Source organism: Gobio gobio, assembly GCF_949357685.1.
Source record: "Gobio gobio genome assembly, chromosome: 1".
Classification (NCBI taxonomy): domain Eukaryota; kingdom Metazoa; phylum Chordata; class Actinopteri; order Cypriniformes; family Gobionidae; genus Gobio; species Gobio gobio.
The window spans coordinates 43,417,515-43,439,910 of NC_137097.1; the positions used below are offsets into that span (position 1 = coordinate 43,417,515).

General features: G+C 38.0%; 1 protein-coding gene across 1 annotated transcript in view; it reads right to left on the bottom strand.

Moving 5' to 3' along the window:
* Window positions 1-22,396, bottom strand: part of tanc2a (tetratricopeptide repeat, ankyrin repeat and coiled-coil containing 2a) — a 128,931-nt gene that overhangs the window by 12,541 nt on the left and 93,994 nt on the right. The window contains exons 4-21 of the mRNA XM_079826927.1: window positions 21,399-21,547; window positions 18,207-18,396; window positions 17,872-18,123; window positions 12,691-12,819; window positions 7,952-8,233; window positions 6,878-7,005; window positions 5,125-5,356; window positions 4,873-5,042; window positions 4,500-4,778; window positions 3,520-3,851; window positions 3,245-3,353; window positions 2,992-3,114; window positions 2,002-2,238; window positions 1,702-1,887; window positions 1,247-1,340; window positions 1,028-1,161; window positions 809-932; window positions 75-250 (exon numbers count right to left, since the gene is read on the bottom strand). Of these exons, the coding sequence (XP_079683053.1) occupies window positions 75-250; window positions 809-932; window positions 1,028-1,161; window positions 1,247-1,340; window positions 1,702-1,887; window positions 2,002-2,238; window positions 2,992-3,114; window positions 3,245-3,353; window positions 3,520-3,851; window positions 4,500-4,778; window positions 4,873-5,042; window positions 5,125-5,356; window positions 6,878-7,005; window positions 7,952-8,233; window positions 12,691-12,819; window positions 17,872-18,123; window positions 18,207-18,396; window positions 21,399-21,547 (3,326 nt within the window). The remainder of the gene's footprint in view (window positions 1-74; window positions 251-808; window positions 933-1,027; window positions 1,162-1,246; window positions 1,341-1,701; window positions 1,888-2,001; window positions 2,239-2,991; window positions 3,115-3,244; window positions 3,354-3,519; window positions 3,852-4,499; window positions 4,779-4,872; window positions 5,043-5,124; window positions 5,357-6,877; window positions 7,006-7,951; window positions 8,234-12,690; window positions 12,820-17,871; window positions 18,124-18,206; window positions 18,397-21,398; window positions 21,548-22,396) is intronic.

A 22,396-nucleotide genomic window follows, 5' to 3' on the forward strand; every position in this document is an offset into this window, starting at 1 on the left:
GGAAACGTAAGGTCACATTTTTTTTTAAATACAGTAGATCTACATAAAATTAGTTGACTATGAAAAAAACCAACCACTTCTGAGTCTCCGTAAAAAGCGGCAAGATCCAGCGGAGTGCGGCCGCTCTTGTCTGCATGGGCCGTTGCCGCACCCCTCTCAACCAGAGCACGGACCAATGGGAGGTGGCCTTTAAGACACGCCCAGCTCAGTGCTGTTAGCCCCTCCTTGTCCATCAAAGACAATGAGGCACCTATGAAATAAGTTAGAAATAGTCAGAAGAATATTGACCTTAGTCCCTTTAAGACAAGTCATTTCACTCAGCGGCCCACTTTGAAACGCCTCTCGGGCATGCAAGTGCAGCTCCTATCTCTTTAAATGGGGGAACATCAAATTCACTAAAACTGCTCGCCACGATTAAGATTAAATTTCATATTTGAAATCACCAATGAAATCTGACAACAACTGTCTCATAAATTTGGTTTCTAAACGCTCAAAACATGACAAAATGCATTTTTTAGCCTGGACAAAGCTAATGCGCATAGCAACCGGAGCTTTTAACAGCAGCTACAGTGACGCAATGACTTTACTAATCAACAATTGGCTCTTTCATTTTTGAAGGCGGGGCTTATTCACTCTTATTGCACTTCCTCCCATTCATAAGTAATCAGAGTGGACCCTCTTCCTATATATAAAGTCTTTGGTATTGACTGACAGTCTCCTTTAACATACATGCAACTTTAAAATTTATTTTGTAATGAAATTGTATAACTGCAACAACAAATCTATTGTATGAGCAGGACAGCTGTACCTTGAGCCAGCAGGAACTCCGCCGTACCCAGATGTCCCTCAGACGCAGCCATCATTAGAGGAGTTCGGCCCTGTTTGTCAGCCATGTTCACATCAGCTCCATGATTTAGCAACAGGTCCACTATCTGCACAACCAACACAGACATCTCAGACTAAATCATCTACAAAATAAAAATGCACTAAATAAAAATGTGACTTTTGCGGTGTAGGAGGTGCCCACCTGCCAGTGTCCCTGCCGCACGGCACTGAAGAGTGGCACAATGCCCCTGCGGTTGGGCTGAGCCACAGCGGCACCCTGCTCCAATAAAAGACGGCACACATCCAGCTTCCCCCGACCCGCTGCTGCTGTCAGTGCTGAGGTATAGAGAGAGTCGTACGTGAGCAGTTTGTGTGTTCATATTTAAATCAAAATACAACCGATTGTCTAGTGGTGTTATACCTGTTTCGCCCCATAGTGTGTCAAAGTTGTTTATCTGAGCCCTTTCCTCCTCTTCCTCATCTTTCTCAGGCAGGTCAAGCAGGTATGATACAATCTGTGTATAAATAAATACAAAATATGTGTATGGTTATTTTTTTTATATTTTTTCCCCCATTACCAAACTTAACATGTTAACAGAGATGTTTAAAAATGCTGTAACACTGCTAAATCTATTAAGTATAATTAATACATTCAAATATTTTTAGTTATTTGTAATATTTTATATGATATGTATAAATACATAAAAAAATGATGTAACAGTGATGCACTTTTTCTTTGCTGAATAGAAAGTAAAAAAACAGCTTTTACTTGAAACAAATCTTAAGTTACATTATAAATGCATTTACTGTCGCTTTTAAATGGTTTAGTGAATTCTTGATAAATAGAAGTATTAATGTCTTTAAAAAAACAACAACCTCTGTATAGCCCATACTGGCGGCTGCTATGAGTGCCTGTTGTACTGCATGGCTCTTGCTGAAGGACCCGGACGGCTGTCCGTCTGTGTTCCACTCGCACTGCACCAGATACTTCACCACCTCTAGATGACCCCGCAGGCCGGCGTGGACCAGTGCACACTGACCATTCTTATCCAGGTGATCCACCTTAACAAAGAGAGAGAGGAGAAACAGAGATGAAACCTTGATAGCTGAAAAAAACAGCCACTACCTTGTGTTCCTATTGGTTATCAGTCTTTATTTAGACATGTCATGGCCGACCTTGGCTTTCTTGCTGCAGAGGGCAGTGACGATGGGTAGGTGACCCGCAGCGGCTGCATAGCCGAGGGGAGTGAGCCCGCTCTCTGAAACACCCTCCACTTCCGCCCCAAACTCTAACAGCAAAGCCACAGTCTCCAGGTAGCCCAGGTGAGCGTGCACACACAGGATGGGGGCGTTATTCAACACCTCTGTACGATAGTTCACATTAGCTCCACCTATAATCAGCAGCCGAGAAACCTAGAGAAAGAGATGAAGATAGGGGGTGGAGTAGAGTTGAAATGTTTATCCGGGTTTCCATAAAATACATTTCCATGAAATTTTCAATTTTCAAAAATGTTTCTGTAGAAACATGACGGCGCAAAATGGCGACTTCACTGTAAGGGGACCCGCGGTGTATGTATATGGAAATGGCTCATTCTAAGATAATAAAAACATAACGGTTCATTATGTAAGGTCTTTATACACCACTGAAAACATAGTGATGTATATTATCTGTCAATAGATCCTCATAAATACTACACACTGCACCTTCAATACTTTTACATTGTTATAAAGCATTCATGTTTCAAATAAATGCTGGCAAATTCATTTTAAATCAATAATTTTAAAACAGATTAAAATAAAGTTATTTTTTATATTGTATTTTATATTTAACAATATTACTGTTTTTACTGCATTTTTTAATCAAATACTGTAAATGCAGCCATGGTGAGAATCAGAGACTTCTCTCAAATATCTTACCAACCTTTTGAACAGTAGTGTTTAAAAAAATAAAATGTATACTGTGTGTTTGCTAAAGATGTTTTTTATCATGTAATGTTTTAACTTGAGAGAGCTCTTTCAAAGAACCCAAACTTTTGAATGGTAGCATAAATTCACTGTAGAACTATCCATGACTTTTACAATATTTTTTAAAGATTTTCCAGATCTGGAAATCACTCTAAAATTCATAGTATTTTCAGGTTTTCTGAGGCTGTCTGTTTTTTATACCTTGATGTTCGGTGTGTAGAGGTTTCGAAGTGAAGCCAAAGCTGCAGAGAGCCCTTCTGTACTGTAGGACACCCACAGCCCCTGCAGCACTGAGGAGGAAACCCCAACCTTCTTACTCAGGCCCTGAGACCAAGAGACATTGTAGTTAATAAAAAAAACACCTAATTTGGTGATACATTATATACTGCAGTAGTCAGATTGATGGTATCAATTTAGCAAACATCAGAAGCGTTGTAGTTATAGTCAGCCTAACCTTAAAGATGTGAGCTTTGAGAATGTGGTGGCCAAGTTCGAGGGTCTGTTGTCGATTAAGCTTACTGTCTTGCCGTGAAAACCAGAAAGCAAGCAGTGTGTGGCCACTCCTAAAGTATCATGGGAAAAGAAACAAGAGAATGGTATAAGAGATTTCACTTCAGTACTGTGATGTTTTATTATTGAGTGCAACAGGACATTCAACAAGACAAAATGTGGGACAGGAATCAAGTTATTACATTTTGATGGAAGATTCTGACTCCTTGAGCTCCTCACCTGGGGTCGCAGAGGAACTTGGTCTTCTCTCCGTCCTCTCTCCAGATTAGCCACTCTCTGAACGAGGGGTGGACGAACATTCGCGTTCCATCACGTCTTTTCACCAGGAAAGGCGACAGGAGTTCAGACCTCTGCTGGAAATCATCCCAGTCCAGGGCCGCTCCACGCACCATGCTGGCGTTCACGGCGCTGTAGGCCTGCTCGTCAGTTAACGGGTGTAGAGAAGCCACGGCCACGTTCAGCAGTGGAAGAACACGCTCGAAAGATGACTGAGTTGGGAAACGCATGTTCAGCAGCAAAAGGTAGACCTCGGCCAGGTTCACTGGAACAACCTGAACACAAACCGATTTAAAAAATAAATACAAACAAAAAAGCAGAAACATATTTAATCATTTTAGATGTATGCTTTTAAATGGCAAAATTCAAAAAGGATTTTATTGCTACTTAAAAAATGAATGAAACAAAATCATACCACATACATAACTCTGAAAAGGTAAAGTAAAAAAAAATACAATAAAATGATACCACATATATAACTCTAAAAATCTAAAATAAACATGAAAAATATAAAAAATAAACTAACACCACATATATCTCTGAAAAGTTAAAATAAAATAACATTTGAAAAAAATAAAAATCACATACATAACACTGAGAAGCTATAATTTCTGTGATTTTTGTTGTTTATGGTTTCCTTTACTCTTTCTTTTCCCTATTTTAATAAAAACATAACTCAAAATAATATTAAAATTAAATATTGTAATTTTTATACTACTTAAACTATTCTATTATTTTTATGGTTTTCTTTCTATTTCTCTCTTTTTTTCTTTCCCCATATTTTCAGAAAATAAATTTGTATATTTATTCAATAATTGTTTACTGTCTTTCTTTTCCTTGTTTAGTTTAGTTTTATTTAATGCATGAAGTGTCACTCCTATGATGTACTTATTAATAAAGGAGGCATCTGTGTGACCCCTGACCTTGTAGCTGGAGCTTTTGAGTACGAGGTAACCCTTCTCAATGAGGTCCAGTGTGAGCTTCAGGTAGAGGTAGGAGCCCCGGCTCAGACTCTTCAAATGAGCGCTGAGTTTGGTGAAGGCCGCGTTGTCCAGCTTGCCGTTGAGCGCCACGTTGTTCTGGATCTCCTGGCTGGCGTGCAGCCGGTGCAGGATGTAGCTCTGCAGGTCAGAGTCAATCGCATCACTCTCCTCCAGGCGATCCAGAGAGATACGGTGGAACGGCAACGGACGAGTCACGTCCTTAGATAGAAAGAAAAAAAAATAGCATGGAGCAAATAAGTAAAAAAATAAATGAAAAGAAAGAATGATTGCTATGGATCGACGGGATACAGACCTGTAGCGTCGTTCTGACGGTGACCACCAGTTTGAGCCAAGGAGGGAAACGCTCAATGGTTTTGCACAGGAAGGAAACAATAGTTTCTCCATAATCCGGTTTATGGAACTCTGCCTCATTCAACCCGTCAATCAAGATGATGAGATTCTCCTCACAGGCAATCTTCCTCTCTGTAAATATTGTATGTGTTAAATATTACATGTATGTATGTGTACGTACAGTATGAGAGTATGCATGAACACGTTTACGTACCTCGATGCAGGATCTCCAGAGGTTCCAGCAGGCCCCTGCGGAAAGCGTTGAAGGGGTCCTGGACGCAGGAGCGCAGGCTGAGTGTGCTCTGCAGGTGCGGCTGGCGGAGCAGAAGATCTCGGTAGGCCTGCATCTGAGGAGCCCTGCACAACAACGCTGCCACATTATGCACAAACTCAGGGACCAGGCAGGTGTACGCGTTGTCGGCCTGACAGTAATGGTATGCCACCACCTACAGCAGAGGGAAGGAGCACATGAGATATAAGCACACATTTACATTCACAAGACAGCTTGGGTTGAGAACCTGTTTTAACCTTTGCTTGGCAACAAGTTCCACTCACTGAATTTGTTTGGCCAAACGCTGTTCCAAGAGTGCTGATATTTCACTGACTGAATAATTAAAAAAACGCATTAATCAAGGAACAAAATACCACTACTGTTGCTCATACAGCTTCGTTTGGAACGTCATTTTCATTGGTGAAGCAAGAACATTGAAAAAGTACGCTACGATTCAAAAGTTTGGGGTCAGTAGGATTTTTTTTTTTTAAAGATGCATTAAACTAATCAAAAGAGACAGTAAAGATAGTAAAGAACATTGATAATAATAAGAAATGTTTCTTGAGCATCAAATTATCATAGAATGATTTCTGAAGGATCATGTGACACTGAAGACTGGAGTAATACAGCTGAAGAAAAAAACAGCTTTGTCATTGAATAAATTACATTTCAAATTACAAAATTAAACATAGAAAAATAAATAGAAAAATAATATTTCTGAATATTACTGTTTATTATTGTATTTTTCATCAAAAACTTGCAGCCTTGGTGAACAAGAGAATGCTTTGAAAAAAAAACGTTAAAAAAAATCTTACTGACTCAACTTTTGAACAGTAGTGGAAGTGAAAAGCTATATCAGCACTACTGTATGTGTATTCATTATTAGAGCATCAGGCACTACTACTGTATATATGACAAACACAATTCAGTGATTCAGTACATCTAGAGACTGCTAACTTAGGTTTAGACAAAGAGAAACACACACACGAGCAACCTCTGAGATTTAGTGCAGAAACTGCTTTAAGCTCAAATACAATGAATATAAAACTAGAGAAAGATTCAAAGTTTTATTAATGCATAAAACATTATGGAGTTTGAGTGCATTGATGGCCTTATTCCAATATTCTAAGACTGCTGCTCCTGTGGATTCACCTCATCACGCAGTGTGTGTGTGTGTGTGTGTGTGTGTGTGTGTGTGTGTGTGTTTCAAAAGCCTGTCATCATTAGCAATGCAGAGCTCGGAGTGTATCTAATGGCTGTGCTGGGAGACTCTGTGCATATAAATATTTGATAAGGCAACAGAGCTGCAATAAACCTTTGTGCTTAAAAGGGGAGAGAGAGAGAGAGAGAGAGAGAGAGAGAGAGAGAGAGAGAGGAGAGAGAGAGAGAGAGAGAGAGAGAGAGAGAGAGAGAGAGAGAGAGAGAGAGAGAGAGAGAGAGAGAGAGAGAGAGGAGAGAGAGAGAGAGAGAGAGAGAGAGAGAGAGAGAGAGAGAGAGAGGAGAGAGAGAGAGAGAGAGAGAGAGAGAGAGAGAGAGAGAGAGAGAGAGAGAGAGAGAGAAAATTAATGAAAGAAGGAGACAAAAGAAGAGAGACAGAGAGATAATAAAACAATAGAAGAGAAGAAGAGAGAGAGAGATTGAAAGGCAGGCTGGTCATATGCCCGGCCCTGTTGATTATATTGGTATTAGCTGGCACCTGAGAAGCCAGCCTTCTGAGCGCCTCCTCCTGGCGTCTCCGCATCTCTGGCGTTCCAGGACAGCTGCTCCCTCCGACCAGAGTGCCGTGAGCGGACGGAGGCTGGCTCAAGGGAAGTGTGTCGCCATCTGAGAGAAAGACATGGCATGCATGGGATGTGAACACTGTCAGAAACTTATGACTTTATTTATCATAAATGCATACATTCTCATCAGACGTAGTTAATTTTAGGATTTGCAGGATTTTAATATTCAATATTGCTGAATTTCAAAGCATTCATTAATAAAAAAAAAATAGTATAAAAACTGTGCAATGACTCATTAAAGTTGTTACTAATTATATTTATTTTTAAAGCAATATTATAAATGGACAATATATATTTTAATAAATATGATTTACTGTATATTATAATTTTAATATAAAGTCTATAATCAAATATTGACTAGTATCAGCAACTAGTCACATTAGCTGCTTCAGAATCGAATACTTCTTTACTATATAGTATGCGAAAAACAGTACGCCAACAACAGAGTAGTAATGTCCGAATACATAGTATTCGAAAAACATTAGGCGAAAAGCCCCCGGATGACCTACTACTTCTGACGAGATTCTGACGTGCGCATTCGATGGACACTTTACTATCCATGCGGCCACGGGAGAGGATTTATGAATGGAGGTGAAGGGACGCAACTGACACTGGTAGGTCACATGATCATGACAACATGGTGGATGTAGTATGTCCAGATTACATTCATACCACACGCATTCATATTATATAGAACGTAATTTTTTAACGGTCGCGAAGTAAGTTCAAATTCAAATGTAGAACCTACTCACCTAGTACGCGATTTTAGACGCAGCTATTGACTACTTTATGGTGCTTTTTTGCCTTTTTTAGAGCTTGACAGTTGTGTTGTGATGGAAAAGAGCATACATGTTCGAGGTCACAACACTTATGACAATTGTTTTTTTTGCTTGAACTAGCTTGTCTGTTAGATGTTTATTAATAGGAATATATACCTATAAGCATCTAACAGACAATTTTGTGATTTTCTTTTAAACTAATCCACTCACGTTTAGGCGAGGCGTGTGGACTGTCAGATGCGAGTGATCTCATGTGGATGCCGTGGCAGCTGAGAGCCACTAAGCGAGAGATGATGGCTGTTTTGCCAAAGCCCACGTTGCCGGAAATAACGACCCCTTGATTGGCGGTGGGCTCGCTGCTGCGGAGACACACGTCAACTTCCTGGAACAGCCATTCCCGACCGGTGAAAACTGTATCGGGCATCAGACTGGGCACCTCGAAGAGAAGCGGCTTTAGGGCGATGTCTGGTGGCCGGTATGGAGCAAAGCGCACTGCAACATGGGAAACATTAGGAAATGTACTAAATGAAACAGGTTTATACATATAAAAACTTTCCTTCAAAAAAAAAAAAAAGGCTTTTTTCCCTTCCATTTCTTTTTATAGTGATTTTATTCATCAAAGCTGAAGTTTCACAATATTACCCCAGTTTCACAGACTTAAGGCTATAGTGCATGTTTGAGCGGTTTTAACTGAAAGCGACTTGCACTGACATATCTTAAAAAAATGTCACTGCCATTGTTTTGTCTCAAGATTCAGACCAGTAATGTTTTTGTCTAAGGCACATTGAACTAATTTAACCCTGGCTTAATCAAAGCCCTCTCTGTGAAACCAGGCCTTCGAAATGCAAACCTCTTCACATTGCAGTAATCATTTTTAACCAGCAGGGGGAGATGCTTTGTCTGAAAAAGGCCAGAACTGGCAGCTTACGCAAGACGAAGCTGCAGTGTGAAACACCATGAATCAATGGTCGTCAATGGGGTGCCTTGACCCATTAATGTACAGCAGAAAACATCTGAAATAAGCCTCCATGTATCAAGAACAGGAGCAGAGCCACCACTGAGCCGTTGCCATGCTTACCGGGACCCACCCTGGAGGGTGATTGTTGCTTTTGTTCATAGACTATTTGTCAAATGTATTGCCACAATGCACATAGCAAAATTTATATTCATCGTCATGTTAATCCACCACATATGCCTGCAATAAATTATTAACATTAATTAAAAAAAAATCCTCATATTCAGCTGTATAATCCTCATTATTCTTATAGATATCATAAGCCTAAATACACAAACAGTTAATCCAAATTACAGATAATATTCTAAGCAAGTGTCATTTCAAAGCAGGATGGGGGTCGTCAACACAATTATCTTAAATGATTCAATGCGGCTATATAATTTCCTGATCGTATATGCTTCAACAAGTGTGATGGAGCATATTATAAGGCTATTTATCCCCCCCATTTGCATGTGCACTATTAATTAGCCAGATAACATGAATTAATTATCTTTGCATTAGCATAATGAGGTGGGCGGGGTTACACATGGCGAGGTGACCTTTATGAGCACATATGCTGAGCTTGGATATCGAGCAGACACTATTGGAACATATAGAGGGAGACAAAGAAGGAGAGAGATAGAAACCAGGGCAGCCGAGGAGTAAAATGGCTATAAAGAACTAGAGCTGGGAAGGTTGTAAATAAAGAAAAGATGAAAGGAACAATTTAACCCGTAGCGTTTCAGTGTCACACATTAAAATCTCCTTTCATGGCACAGCTAGGGTGAATGTTTTCCACAATTAAGTATCATTACTGGTGGAAATGGCTCTTAATGTCTTCTGAAAGAGTACCATACTTATACATGAAAGAACCTGCTTGTAATTGTGGTCAAATTAGCCACAGTGTGCTAGAATTACTATCTACAGATACCTTATGTCTGTCTTACAGTTTGAGTATAATGTTATTATAACCAACCATATGGATAGAGTCCACCTCCACTTCTTCGTCACCAGTGCAGTCATCCTGAAATAAACCTTTTTTGGTGACTCAAGCTATTGGAGTTCTGAGTGAATCGGAGAGGAAACCCAGACCTCCACTGCTGATTTAGGATGTGCAGAGCCTTGACTGTGAGCTTTAGACAGCAGGTTGAGCTCTGACAGATGAGCCAGCGCTAATGCTAATAGGAAGTCAATACTTCGATCTGGACAGGAGACAGATTATGGCACGGCAGTCCAAAGGGGCAACCAAGAACAGCAGGATGAGGGGGGTGTGGGGGGTGATCCACTGAAGAGCTGCGGAGTGTGTTGAGGGTTTTAATGTGACATGCTGTGTGTAGTGGAGAGCAGATGTGAGAGATGCAAGGTACAAGTTTCACGGGGACGTATTGTACCAATTAGCAGAATTCTATTTTTCAAGGGTTAGTTCACCTAAAAATGAAAATTATCCCATGATTTACTCACCTTCAAGCCATCCTGTGAGTATATTCTTTCAGACAATTACAATCGGAGTTATATTAAAACATGTCCTGGCTCTTCCAAGCATTATAATGGCAGCGAATGGCAAAAAAGCCCCAAAAAGTTATTCTTATTAAGTGGGGGTCATTTTTTAGGATTCTTTACCTAACTCAAGTCTCTGAGATCCTGACACCTTGCACTTCTGGAGACTCCAGGTAGGTTGCAGCTCTGGAAAATGGTGGTGCTGGACACTAAAGGGTTCCTGATGGTTTCACCCTTAATTCTTCACCTTAATTCTTATTTCTTTTGCAGTTAACATCTGTCTTTCCTTCCCCACCTGTTTTTGTCTGACCTAGCTGAACCAATTAGCGTTTCACTGTCACATGCCTTAACTGCAATGTCTAGTATTGCATTAGAATCGAATCCTTCTCATGGGCATTTCATAATTTTTGACTTTTCAGTTTGTTAAATCTCTTTTTTGGCTCATTTTATCTGTAAAAGAAAACATGCCTAATAATTTTTTTTTTAATTTCCAGCCTTCATGAACAACTATATATCACTTATAAATTATTCAATTTTAAAATTGATTTCAAAATTAATAGTAGTTATTAAGATTAATGTTGTTTGGAATTGGTAAAATGTGTGTAAAAAAAAAATATGATCAGAAAATCAACGTGCCTAATAATTCTGCACACAGTGTTAAGCTTGGAAGAGCCAGGACCTGTTTTAATATAACTCAGATTGTTTCGTCTGAAAGAAGAATGTCATACACATAGGCTTGAGGGTGAGTAAATCATGGGCTAATTTTCATTTTTTTGGCAAACTATCCCTTTAAGCCGGGTGCACACTGTACGATTTATAATACTCTTTTACGACTGTTGCTTGTTAAGACTGTACGAACATGATCCGTGCTGTAAACCATGTCACACTGTTGGATCTCAGTTGTCATTAATGCGAGACTGTACGGCAAGCAAGATGTGTTAAAAACGAATGCATGCAAGAAGACTCAGTTTTACATCATCTATCTGTGACACGTTCAGTGACTGTGAACTGCATTACATGCAGGATTGAAATGGAGGCTAGCAAACAAAAGCAATCTCTAGCATTTATCATCATCATGGCTTGTCTTGAAACGAAAACTGGAAAACACACAGTGAAAAATTTGGTCTGAAAAGGCATGGACAAAGTTATTTTTGCGGCTGACCTTATAGCATATGCAAAAATTCCCCTTTCAGACTCAATTTATGGGAGGAGAGTATTTAAATTAATCATGCAAGGTGATTTACTAAGGTTTGCACTCATCAGTTTACTGGTGTTTGTGCCATTATTTACCACCCCATAAAGCACATCTTAAAACACAAATGCTAACTGGTAGATTGCATCGGCCATTTTGGAAATGATCCGGCTGCGTCTGTGTTCTTTCAGTTGGGAGTAGTCAGTAGATCACACGTAGAACTTTCCACTTCCATCTGCGTTTTTTTGGAATTCTGCTCTAACGCTAATGTGCTCTGTTAAATCTGGCCCAAAATAAGTAGCAACCCACAGGAAGTTTCTGAATAAAAAAAAAAAAATGATATGTACAGCAACGTTTGGACACAATTTACTGAATTTATGTTTCTTATAAGCTTCTGTTTAAATAAATAAAAATAATATATACATACTCACACAAATTATATATACATATATACACTTTTTTGGCCCAAAACTGCCAAAATAGTGGTCTTTTAATGGTCTTAATTAAAATCACAAATCATTGGGCAGGAAATGAGCAAAAATTGCACAAGTACTGTAGATAAAGTAACTTAGCACGGAATAGCCTTTCCCATCTTGTAGACAGCTTTTTACATAAAGAAGAGTCAGTGATGTTCCACTCAATGTTAATGGCTGTTCATGAGTAGCTGAAAAATGTCTCCCAGTTCGTTTGAGTTTAATGTGAGACCAAATATTAACTATAGGGTTGAAATCTAGACTCTTACCAGGCCAAAACATGAGCCTAATGGACTTGAAGATACTTCTTGTGGGAAGCAAGCCATTCTGCAATATTCTCCTGTACTCCAAAGCATTAAATGCCTTTTCACAGTGAAGTATCTCACCAATACCAGCAGCTAAAAAGGCTCCACACACAATGACACTCTTCCTCAATGCTTCACTAGAGATGCAATCATTATTATATTTCGCAGTAGATTTTCGAAGGCATTGCTCTGGAGCATCATGTGACTCATGTTTCACTGTAATTCATCACCCCACACACAACTTCACATATTCTGCCAAAAAGACAGCAATGGATTTTCAAGTAGTGAGCTAACCTTTTTTGGGTTAATACATAAATCCCATGCTTCTGTTTATGTTATTTCACAGTGTGGCAAAATAAAGAATGAGAAGGTTTGTCCACATGTGACTGTTACTATACACAATGCTGGCGATGAAGTGACAGAAAGCGGAAGAGTAAAAGGTACATGTGATCACGTATAAGCACAAAATCTAGAAAGAATATACACACCTCTTATGTCCGCTTGTCCAGAGCGGCTGGAACCGGAGTTCTGACGTGGCATACGCAAAGACGTGCGCAGCGGAGCCTGTCTCTGCTCATCCAGATAAGCAAGATCCTCCAGGTGAGCTGAACTAGTGGCTGATAGAGAGAGAAAAATACGGTTATTTTTTTAATATATTAAATAATGGCTTTATTTAATTTTATTTAAAATGATTAACATTTCAAAGTAATAACCTTTCATCACTTTTTTTCATACATTTTTGTGTGTGTATTGAAGCTTGGGCAATAATATATTTAAAATATTGATGCCAATTAAGTACTTTGAAATTGAACAATGAAATAAATATTGAATTGGTATTGAAAATTGAGAAAAAGAGTGAGAGAGAGAGAGATTGATAAACTATTTTAAACTCATGCCGCCCACATACATATTAAACAGAGGGAGAATACACAACAATAACAGTGCAAAACAGAACCCAATTATGCATTTCCTCATTCCAGCGGCCAAATAAAGGAAATATATTCTAGCAAACAGGTTTCTGTAGGAGCTTGCTGTTCCAATCATAAGTTTAGACCATTTTTTTTTGTTTTGTTCATTTACCGTGGTAAAAGAATGACCTCAGATTGTACTATATAATATAGTGTCAGTGGTCAATGGTTTTGGAATTAATATTATAAACCATAATATTTGTAATTACATTCATTCAATACATGCTTTGATTCAAAAAATGAGGGTGACTTACAAAAGAAGGTATAAAACTGTATGAGAGCTTGTGTTTGCTTAGCTTGTGGTTATGAGCTTTCATGAGGATGCATGCATGAATTTTGAGCCTTTTTTCCATTGCTAATGAGGAGGAAAGTTCATGGCGGCTTGATGCACGAGAATATTAAGAACGCTGTGGGTGGCCACAGCATTTATCTAGTCTCAAAGCATATGGAGAGAGCTATTTAACAACAGCTAACATTAGAAAAGATGCTAAGGATGACTGGCCACCGTAAAGTGACAGGTGCAACACACTAAGGAAAGCCTTTCGGTCTTCTATAATATGTTTAATTGAAGACAGATTTCAGAAACACAACCATGGCCTCATGGCACATACGTGTACAAATTACAACTTCCTGTTGGTGTACATGTGTGGATCAACAGTTCAGTAATATAACTCTCCCCTAAGAGAACCCCACATAATAGAGGTGATTGAAACAAGGTCCGCAAACCTTAAGCAAGCTGGGAAAGCTGCTCTTACAAAATTCGACCACTAAGTAACTACAATTAATGTTACTATTGTAAAACCATAATAAAAGAATAGAGGATTTTCATCAGGATAAAGGCTTTTAATACACAGGATAGTTTTAATAATCCTTCTAATTCTATAAGAATAGGGAAGTCCACACCACAGCTATGACAATAACGGTACAGTGCAAAGATATCATTGGAATATTTTTTGTCCAGGTGATTATGAATAAAAACATTGACAGCCAATCAGAATCCACCCAGTGTATTGGTGTGGACACTAATTTAGTTTTGTTGCATTTATAGGTGTCGTTCTTGGTTCGAATGGGCCTTAATGTCAGCATGAAATCAAAATGGACAATTCAGCAATAGTAAACCCCAACAAATCCAATGATCCAATCAATTCTCAATGGACAAAATCAAGTCCCGTCCTACATTTTCCCCGTTTGAGAAGTCTTGAATATATGTCACAAAAAAAGATTCATAGCTTCCATTTTATGGCGATTTTAAGAGACTTTGGCTAAAACTATGGCTATCATAGTAAAATAAAATAAAAAATAAATAAAAAATGCTATTTAGACACCAGCATTTGTCTTGCCCAACCCCACCCCCTCCATCTGCACTGCAGACTGTCTGGCTGGCATGACTGTGTTGCTGGATTTATGGCTGCTTGAACTGCGTCACAATGACTTTGGCTCCCATCACTAAACTGGTGTTTTACAGCCCCACGTGGCGCTGGTCTAGAAAGCACGTCTGCGTTTTTACACCAAACGTCTGAGCATGTTCATATCTACATATCTCTAAACTTTGATTGAACATGGAGATCTGATTGTGTGACACATTTACCATTGTCCAGCGCATGTTTGTGGGCGATATCCAGTCAATTCAACTGGAATGCACATGATCAGGAATTTTGCATGAGGTCGATGGATTTCCTCACACAGATTTCGCAACGGATCCGACACAAATTTGTCCAAATATTGACCTACAGAACGCTGCTTTTGTTGATTTCCGTGCGAGTTGTGCTACAAACATCACTACGCCATTGACAATAAACAATAGACTTCGGACAATTTTGCGAAACATTAATCTCTTTAAACACATTGTGTCTTATGTACATATATGAGGCTGCATGTTTGAATATGTGACAGAAAGTGAGAACATGTCAAGACTCACGCAAGTCTTTCTGTCTAAAAGAATAGTCAAATGCATCTTGAACTCAGAGATCAGACAGATTTTGAAAGGGGAAGAGGTGATGAAAGATTGAGTGAGGGAGAGGAGGGAATGGAATGAGTGGGTGGGATGAGGACAGAAGAGAAAGAGAAAGATGAAAAGTGTGAGAGGTGAGCATGCATGAGTATGAAAGACAATCAGGGGGAGAAGAAAGAGAGAGAGAGAGAGAGAGGTGAGAAGAGTAACAAGAACAGACAGACAGATGGATGAACAGATCACGTCATTCACTCACTGCTGCAGCGGTCTTCTTTCATTATTTAACTAATTTTTATGATGCTTTTTGTTTGCCACTTTGACGTTCTATTAATTTTCAACTTTGTAACAATTAAGAAAGAATGAGGTAAATGTGTGAAAATACATTCAAACATAAATAAATAAATAATAATGTAATTAATTTAATTTATGAGATAAACAAATAAGGGATTAATAAATACAAATAAAATGAATTGATCATTTAAGCAAACAAACAAACAAACAAACAAACTGGAATGAAAATAAAACAGAATTAATGTCACCATAATTTGTACCGTCAACAGTTAGGCTGCTATAATATTCAGGGCTTGACATTAACGCTTGTCCGGGACAAGAGGATTTATTGAAGGGGCAAGTGAAGGAGAATTTTACTTGCCCGACCGGACAAGTAGCCTGATTAAAATGTCAATAACAAAAAATAACTAGGGAGTCACCAACATGCGAATATTTCTGCATTAATTTAGTGTAAGTGGTGATTAATAGTGAACAATAATATATAATGTACTGACGGTAACAATGTTGCGCTGTTGAGGCTCGCGCAGCTTCATGAGGAGCAATCGTAAAACAAAAGAAACTCCGTTAACTTACCGTGGTAAAAATTCAAAATGTGGAGTTTTTATATTTTTAACATATGACACTGTTTAGTCTCATGCTTAAAAGGATCATTCTTTCAAGCATATTCAAAAAATATTCAAAAGCAATCTCATAGCATTTGTTATGCAGTTGTAATTTTTCAGTGTAAATTATTTAATTTGATTGGTAACAGCCCTAAAGTGTCTCATTATTCTAATTGAATGTAATGATCAAATTTAAGAATTTTAAATGAAAGCTGATTGACATTTTGGCCAAAAATTAGGATGCACAATTTGGCATGTTTCATTGCGTTGTCACATAAAAAAAATTTATAAAGGTAAAAAATATCATAAATATGCAGATTTAAATTTGTCAAAGCTGACTGAACACTGATGCTTCAGAATAAATTATATTTACAACAATTTTTGGACAAAAAACTTTTTTTCCAGACAAGCTAATTTTTTACTCAGACAAGAGAATGACCGATTTACTTGTCCGAAGGACAAGCACATGAAAAGGCTTAATGTTATTACATATTACTATTACATATAGTATTAAATATATTTTAGGCTACTAAACTAAATCACATTCATTATAATAATAATAATGATAAGTAATATAATTTGTTAACCTTTATTTGTCACATTAATTAAATTATAAAGTCTTATTTAATCAGATTTTAGACATTAATTAATTTTCCCACTATTCAAATTACTTATTCAATTTATCCAGGTTTTATGAAGGATTTGTGATTTGTGCTGCTGGGTTTGGATCCATATGTGAGAAGATAGTGTCAAACTCAGTAGCTCAGCTCCATGTTATGTATATATGTATATATATATATATATATATATATATATATATATATATATATATATATATATATATATATATATATATATATATATATATATATATATATATATATATATATATATATATATATATATATATATATATATATATATATATATATATATATATATATATATATATATATATATATATATCTACATAACATGGAGCTGAGCTACTGAGTTTGACACTATCTTCTCACATATGGATCCAAACCCAGCAGCACAAATCACAAATCCTTCATAAAACCTGGAAGAGATTCACACAGATGTCCTTGCTCTGTTATAACGGGCCGGCATCAGGAGCTAGGAGCTGCTCCAGAGCTCAAATGGCCCATAAAGCTGAAAAGAGGGGCATGTCTATAGCTCTCACAGTAATCACTATGTGCTTTTACTGACCTTGACATTTTGAGGGAATTGGAAACACGTGTCTGTTGACTTTTAGGGTCTGGATTATGTGGGATATTTCCTGTCTCTGCAGTTCACCATTCATGAACAGAAGTGTTCAAAGAGCCTCAGCTCAATGCGCTGCACACAGAGCTGACTCTAAATATTCACACGCCGTGAAAGATGAATATGAGTGTTTGTAACTAACAGGATTTGAACGCTGGACTGAGTCTTGACTAGCTCAGCATAATATGGAAGTCTCTGCCATCTTACAGTTAAATAATATATAAATACACTTGAATTGCTATTTGTTAGATGCTTCTATATTTAATTTGCTTTGTATGTACTCTGCACAATGAGTAAAGTTGAATCTAATCTAATCTGATCTAATCTGATCTAATCTGACCTAATCTAATCTAATCTAATCTAATCTAATATAAAGTATATGTTCAGACTGGCATACATATTTTGGCACTAGTATGTACTGTACATTGTGCATAGTATGCAAATGTTCAACTATAATTGCCCCTCGGTCGCACCACCCTAAGGAGGGCCCTGCATACATGTATATACTGCACAGTATGTAGTAAGCAATGCTCAGTGAAGTGTACACTATTCTTAACACACAGTAGCCAAAATTTGACAGGTGCAGAAACTTACCAGCCACAGAATTGGGGCGGGGCATGAGGTAGAGGGGGATGGAGTGGGCGGAGTGAGAGACAGAATGCTCCAGACTCCTCTCTGGGATTTTGTTGAGGCTGTATGTGGAGGCAGCCATGTTTTCATCCACCCGATAAAGAAAGGAGTCTGTACCCATGGACTTCTGTGCCTGCCAGAGTTTCAGGCTGCCCCGTGAGCTTTCGCAGTGTTTACCTCCGTGCTCCACATTCTCAGAGTAACTTGTGAGCGTTGCTGCAAGAAAGCAAGGTTTTGGGTTTTTTGAAACGGACATCAATGATTCGCATTTATAAAATAAGCCACAGATAATCTCTCACCGATAATGCCACTGTCTCGGCTCTCCAGCGTGGAGGTGGGACTCGTGATGGATCCGTACGCACAGTCTCGGGTGCCCATGTTACCCGGGGCTCCAGCGGGCAATGTCGAGCAGGGGCTGCCAGGAGGGGGTGACGCTGTGCTGCTAGCTAAGCTAGAGCATGGGCTGATCCTCTGGGTCATGGAGATGCCCTGAACATCAGAAGGAAGAGTTAGAGAACTCCAAACTTGCCACTAATATCAGCAAATAATGCTTGCTTTCCATTTCACAGCTCAGACTAGTGACCAGACACAGTGAAATCTCATTGTCTAAAAATCCTACTACACCTTGTACTACCAAGTTTTTGTTAGAAGCTTGAGCTTATGTTTTTCTAATAAACATGCACTAGTTCAAGGTGGCCATTCACTAGGCCTCATTCATGACATGCTAATAGAACACATTTGAGTTCATCATTTGTAAAACCACTCTTATTGAAATGGTCCCATTCAATTCAATCTGGCAATTCGCATTAGAATAATTGTACAAACAATTTACATGCGTTTTGGTCGGATTTCATAAATGAGGCGTAGAGTTATCACTCATTGTTACACTGCAGAAATATAGAATATTAAAGGATTCTGCTAGATCAGTGCACCATTGCATATACAGTCAAACCAAAAATTATTCAGACACCAGATAGCATTTTTTACTAGTGGGTGCAGGACACTATAGTTCATTTATGTAAATGAGGATAGCACAGAGGATAGCCGTAAACTGTGGCATATTACACCCAAAAAGTCTTCATACAGTTGACGACCAGTAAAATTGATAAACATTTGGGACCAAAATTATTCAGACACTTTGACCTGACCAAGTTTTTTCTTTTTTCTTTAATTGCTAATGTGACCTTTTACAGCACAGACTGAATGAAGCATTGCTTGGTAATTTGTTGACCTAAATTGGTATTATCTAATTAAGTACTTAAATTTAACAGCAGATTGGTTGATTGTAATCCATTGCATACCTTTCGATCAAAGTTATCTGACATTATCAAGATGAATTTGTTCCGTATTTTATCACCATTTTCGAAACTATAGCGAATAAACTATGATAATGTAAGAAAATGTTGAAGGTGTCTGAATAAATTTTGGTTTGACTGTATACGAGATTCCTCTTCCAGAGAAGTAGCACCACTGAATGACTTTCACACACAAAAATGCCCCCAGAAGTGGAAATCTGCTGACTGGTATTTAATGATACAGTACTGTCCCAAATTTCTGCTGAGGACTGCATACTCGTGTGGAATTATCTCTTTTTATGGCCTAAGCTGACTTGAACCATTTTTCCACCATGACTCAATATTATGTAATTTAATACAATGTTATTTGCTTTATGGTATATGACTGAGAGACGGTTGAATTTTCGACTCTAAACCAAATGGAGAAAGAAGAGAGAAATGAGTGTGTTATTTTGGCATGCTGAGGTCGGCTACAAGACATGATCTACAAAAACCGACCAGGATGGTGGATCACTTTACCCAATGGGATGAGAGCAAGAAAGACAAAGTGAGAAACATAAACAGATAACAAGAATTTATAATGAAAGGGTTGCATGAAAAAAGCAAAAGAGGGAGTAGAAGAGACATGGAAAGAATAAGTAGTTCATGTCTGACTCTGGGTCTGCGGTGGAGGCCACATTAATGACATCATTCAAATGGATATGAACTTCAGTCAGTCAGTAGTACTTCTGTCCAGAAGTTGTGTTAGATAATATTTTTCATGCAACCAAAAGAAATTCTACTGCAAACCAAGAGGATGTACTTTCATATAAACATCAATTTATGGATACATTTGCAAAACACAACTTGAAAATGATTGATGGCTCTGATGCAACATGAGACTCTTCACAAACTCAGGTTTGAATATAACACTAAGTAGTTAACCTTGTTTTTCTTTAAGAGTGCACTCAGGAGATCTTCAGTTCTTCATGTGTACAGCTGATTCGAGAGCACTTTTAAAGCGGCAACACTGGAATGTCTACTATGTCTGAAACCACTGAAAAATAATAATACTTTTCACTATGAACCAGCAGTGCGCTCTTAGCCAGATCTTGGACTCAATAACTTCCCAAATATGTCTAAATAGCTCAGTCTACACCTTTTTGTCCAAATCAGGCTTCGGTGTGCGTGGGAGGGATTGGCTCTGAATCGGTGTTTTGAGAAATTGTGGCCTTTCGGTGACCACGCTCGCTTGGCAGGGACCGGCCTCAGAAAAAGCTCTGCCCAGCTGTGGACGACAGGAGCCGTGTGTTGTGCGATACATTCCTGGACTCAACTATGAGTCGGATTGCGAACAATTATAAGAGAATGAAACGCTTTTGATTTTATCCAGCGGAATCTAACAAGCGCTACAGTTCAAAATGGCTTTGAGAAGCCATTTCCCTTGGATATAGATCACGATAGGGAAGAAGAGACCATTGCAACTTAGGTTTTATGTCAACTTTAATTCCGTAATATGGAATTTTTATATAAGTGGACTGTAATTAACAGGTGGATGCTGCACATTGGTGGTGGTTGAGGATATTCCCCCCTTCTAAATGTAAAGTGCTTTGAGTACCCATAAAAGCGCTATATAAGTGTAAAGAATTATTATTATTATTATTAATTTCTAATTCCAATATATTAACTTATCAATTTTTATAAAGAAGAATTTAATCCATATATTAAGCAATTATTTTATTTAAAAAATATAACAAAAATAAAGCTCTAGATTTAATTTCATCTGACATCAATTATGCGTTACTGTACTGAATATTGAATTGAACACATGTTGGATTCCATTTTTCTGACTTGAAAGTTTCTAAGCACCTGAAACCCAAAAGCAGATGTTCACTGGAAAATCATGGGTAAGATCAGTGTGGACTGTAAATAAGAGTAGCAGCAGGGGTTTCAACATCTGCTGTCTGCGACATGCCTAGTTAGACTCGAACTGTACGAATACACCAGCGCAAAACTGCTGGTGTTCATCCAAAACCCAGGAACATCTGCCATGATTTAGAGAGCAAGAATATTTGTGTTTTTGAGGTGGGGAGCCGCCCACTGACAAAACCCTGAGCTGCAGAGAAGCACCTCCCATCATAGGCCAAAAAAGTCACTTGAATTATTTTGAAGAATAATGAGAGAGACTGGATAGAGCATCAAACGCATGTATCAAACCTGGGGGTCATCTTGTTCCTCCATGTGGTATTGTGCTCCACCAGGCCCTTCGTTCACTTTGTCCCCGAGCAGGAACCCCAGTCGCGTCATCAGTGTGTTGGCGGCCTCGTCTACAGACGGAGGAGGACCCAGTTCTTGGCTTTCGTCCCCTGTAAGAGAGTAAAAGAAAGAGAGTAAAGTAAGAAACGGTAACACTTTACAATAAGGTTCATTAGTTAACATGAGTTAACTACATTAGTTAACATGAACTAATAATGAACTGCACTTATAAAGCATTTATTTATCTTTGTTAATGTTAATTTCAACATTTACTAATACATTATTAAAATCTTGTTAACATTAGTTAATGCACTGTGAACTAACATGACCAAACCATGAACAGCTGGATTTTTATGAACTAACGTTAACAAAGATTAACTAATGCTGAACAGAAGTGTTGTTCATGGTTAGTTCATGTTAACTAATGCATTACTAATGTTAACTATTACAACCTTATTGTAAAGTGTTACCACAATAATAATTCACACCAAACTATTTTTATGTCAATATCGTTCATCAGCTAAGGATGCATGTCTTAACCATATCAGTTATCGGCTGATATCAGTGATTTTTTTTGTTTGTTTTGTTGGCATTTTCATTTTGTTTTCTAGATTAAAATATACAATAATTTAACTTTATATGTTCATAATATTGGCTAGATAAATCATATTAATAAATACAATTATTATCATCTGGTATCAGCCAGAATTTAAATACAGGTAATAATGCAAACCAGACATGGGTCATAAATCAAGGTCACATATATTTGATCAAAAATACACTAAAACAGCAATATTTTATATTATTCCAAATTAAAATAACACTTTTCTATTTGAATATATTTTTTAAAAGTAATTTATTCCTGTGATGTCAAAGCTGAATATTCAGCAACATTACTCCAGTCTTCAGTGTCACATGATCCTTCAGAAATAATTCTAATATGATGATTTGATGCTCAA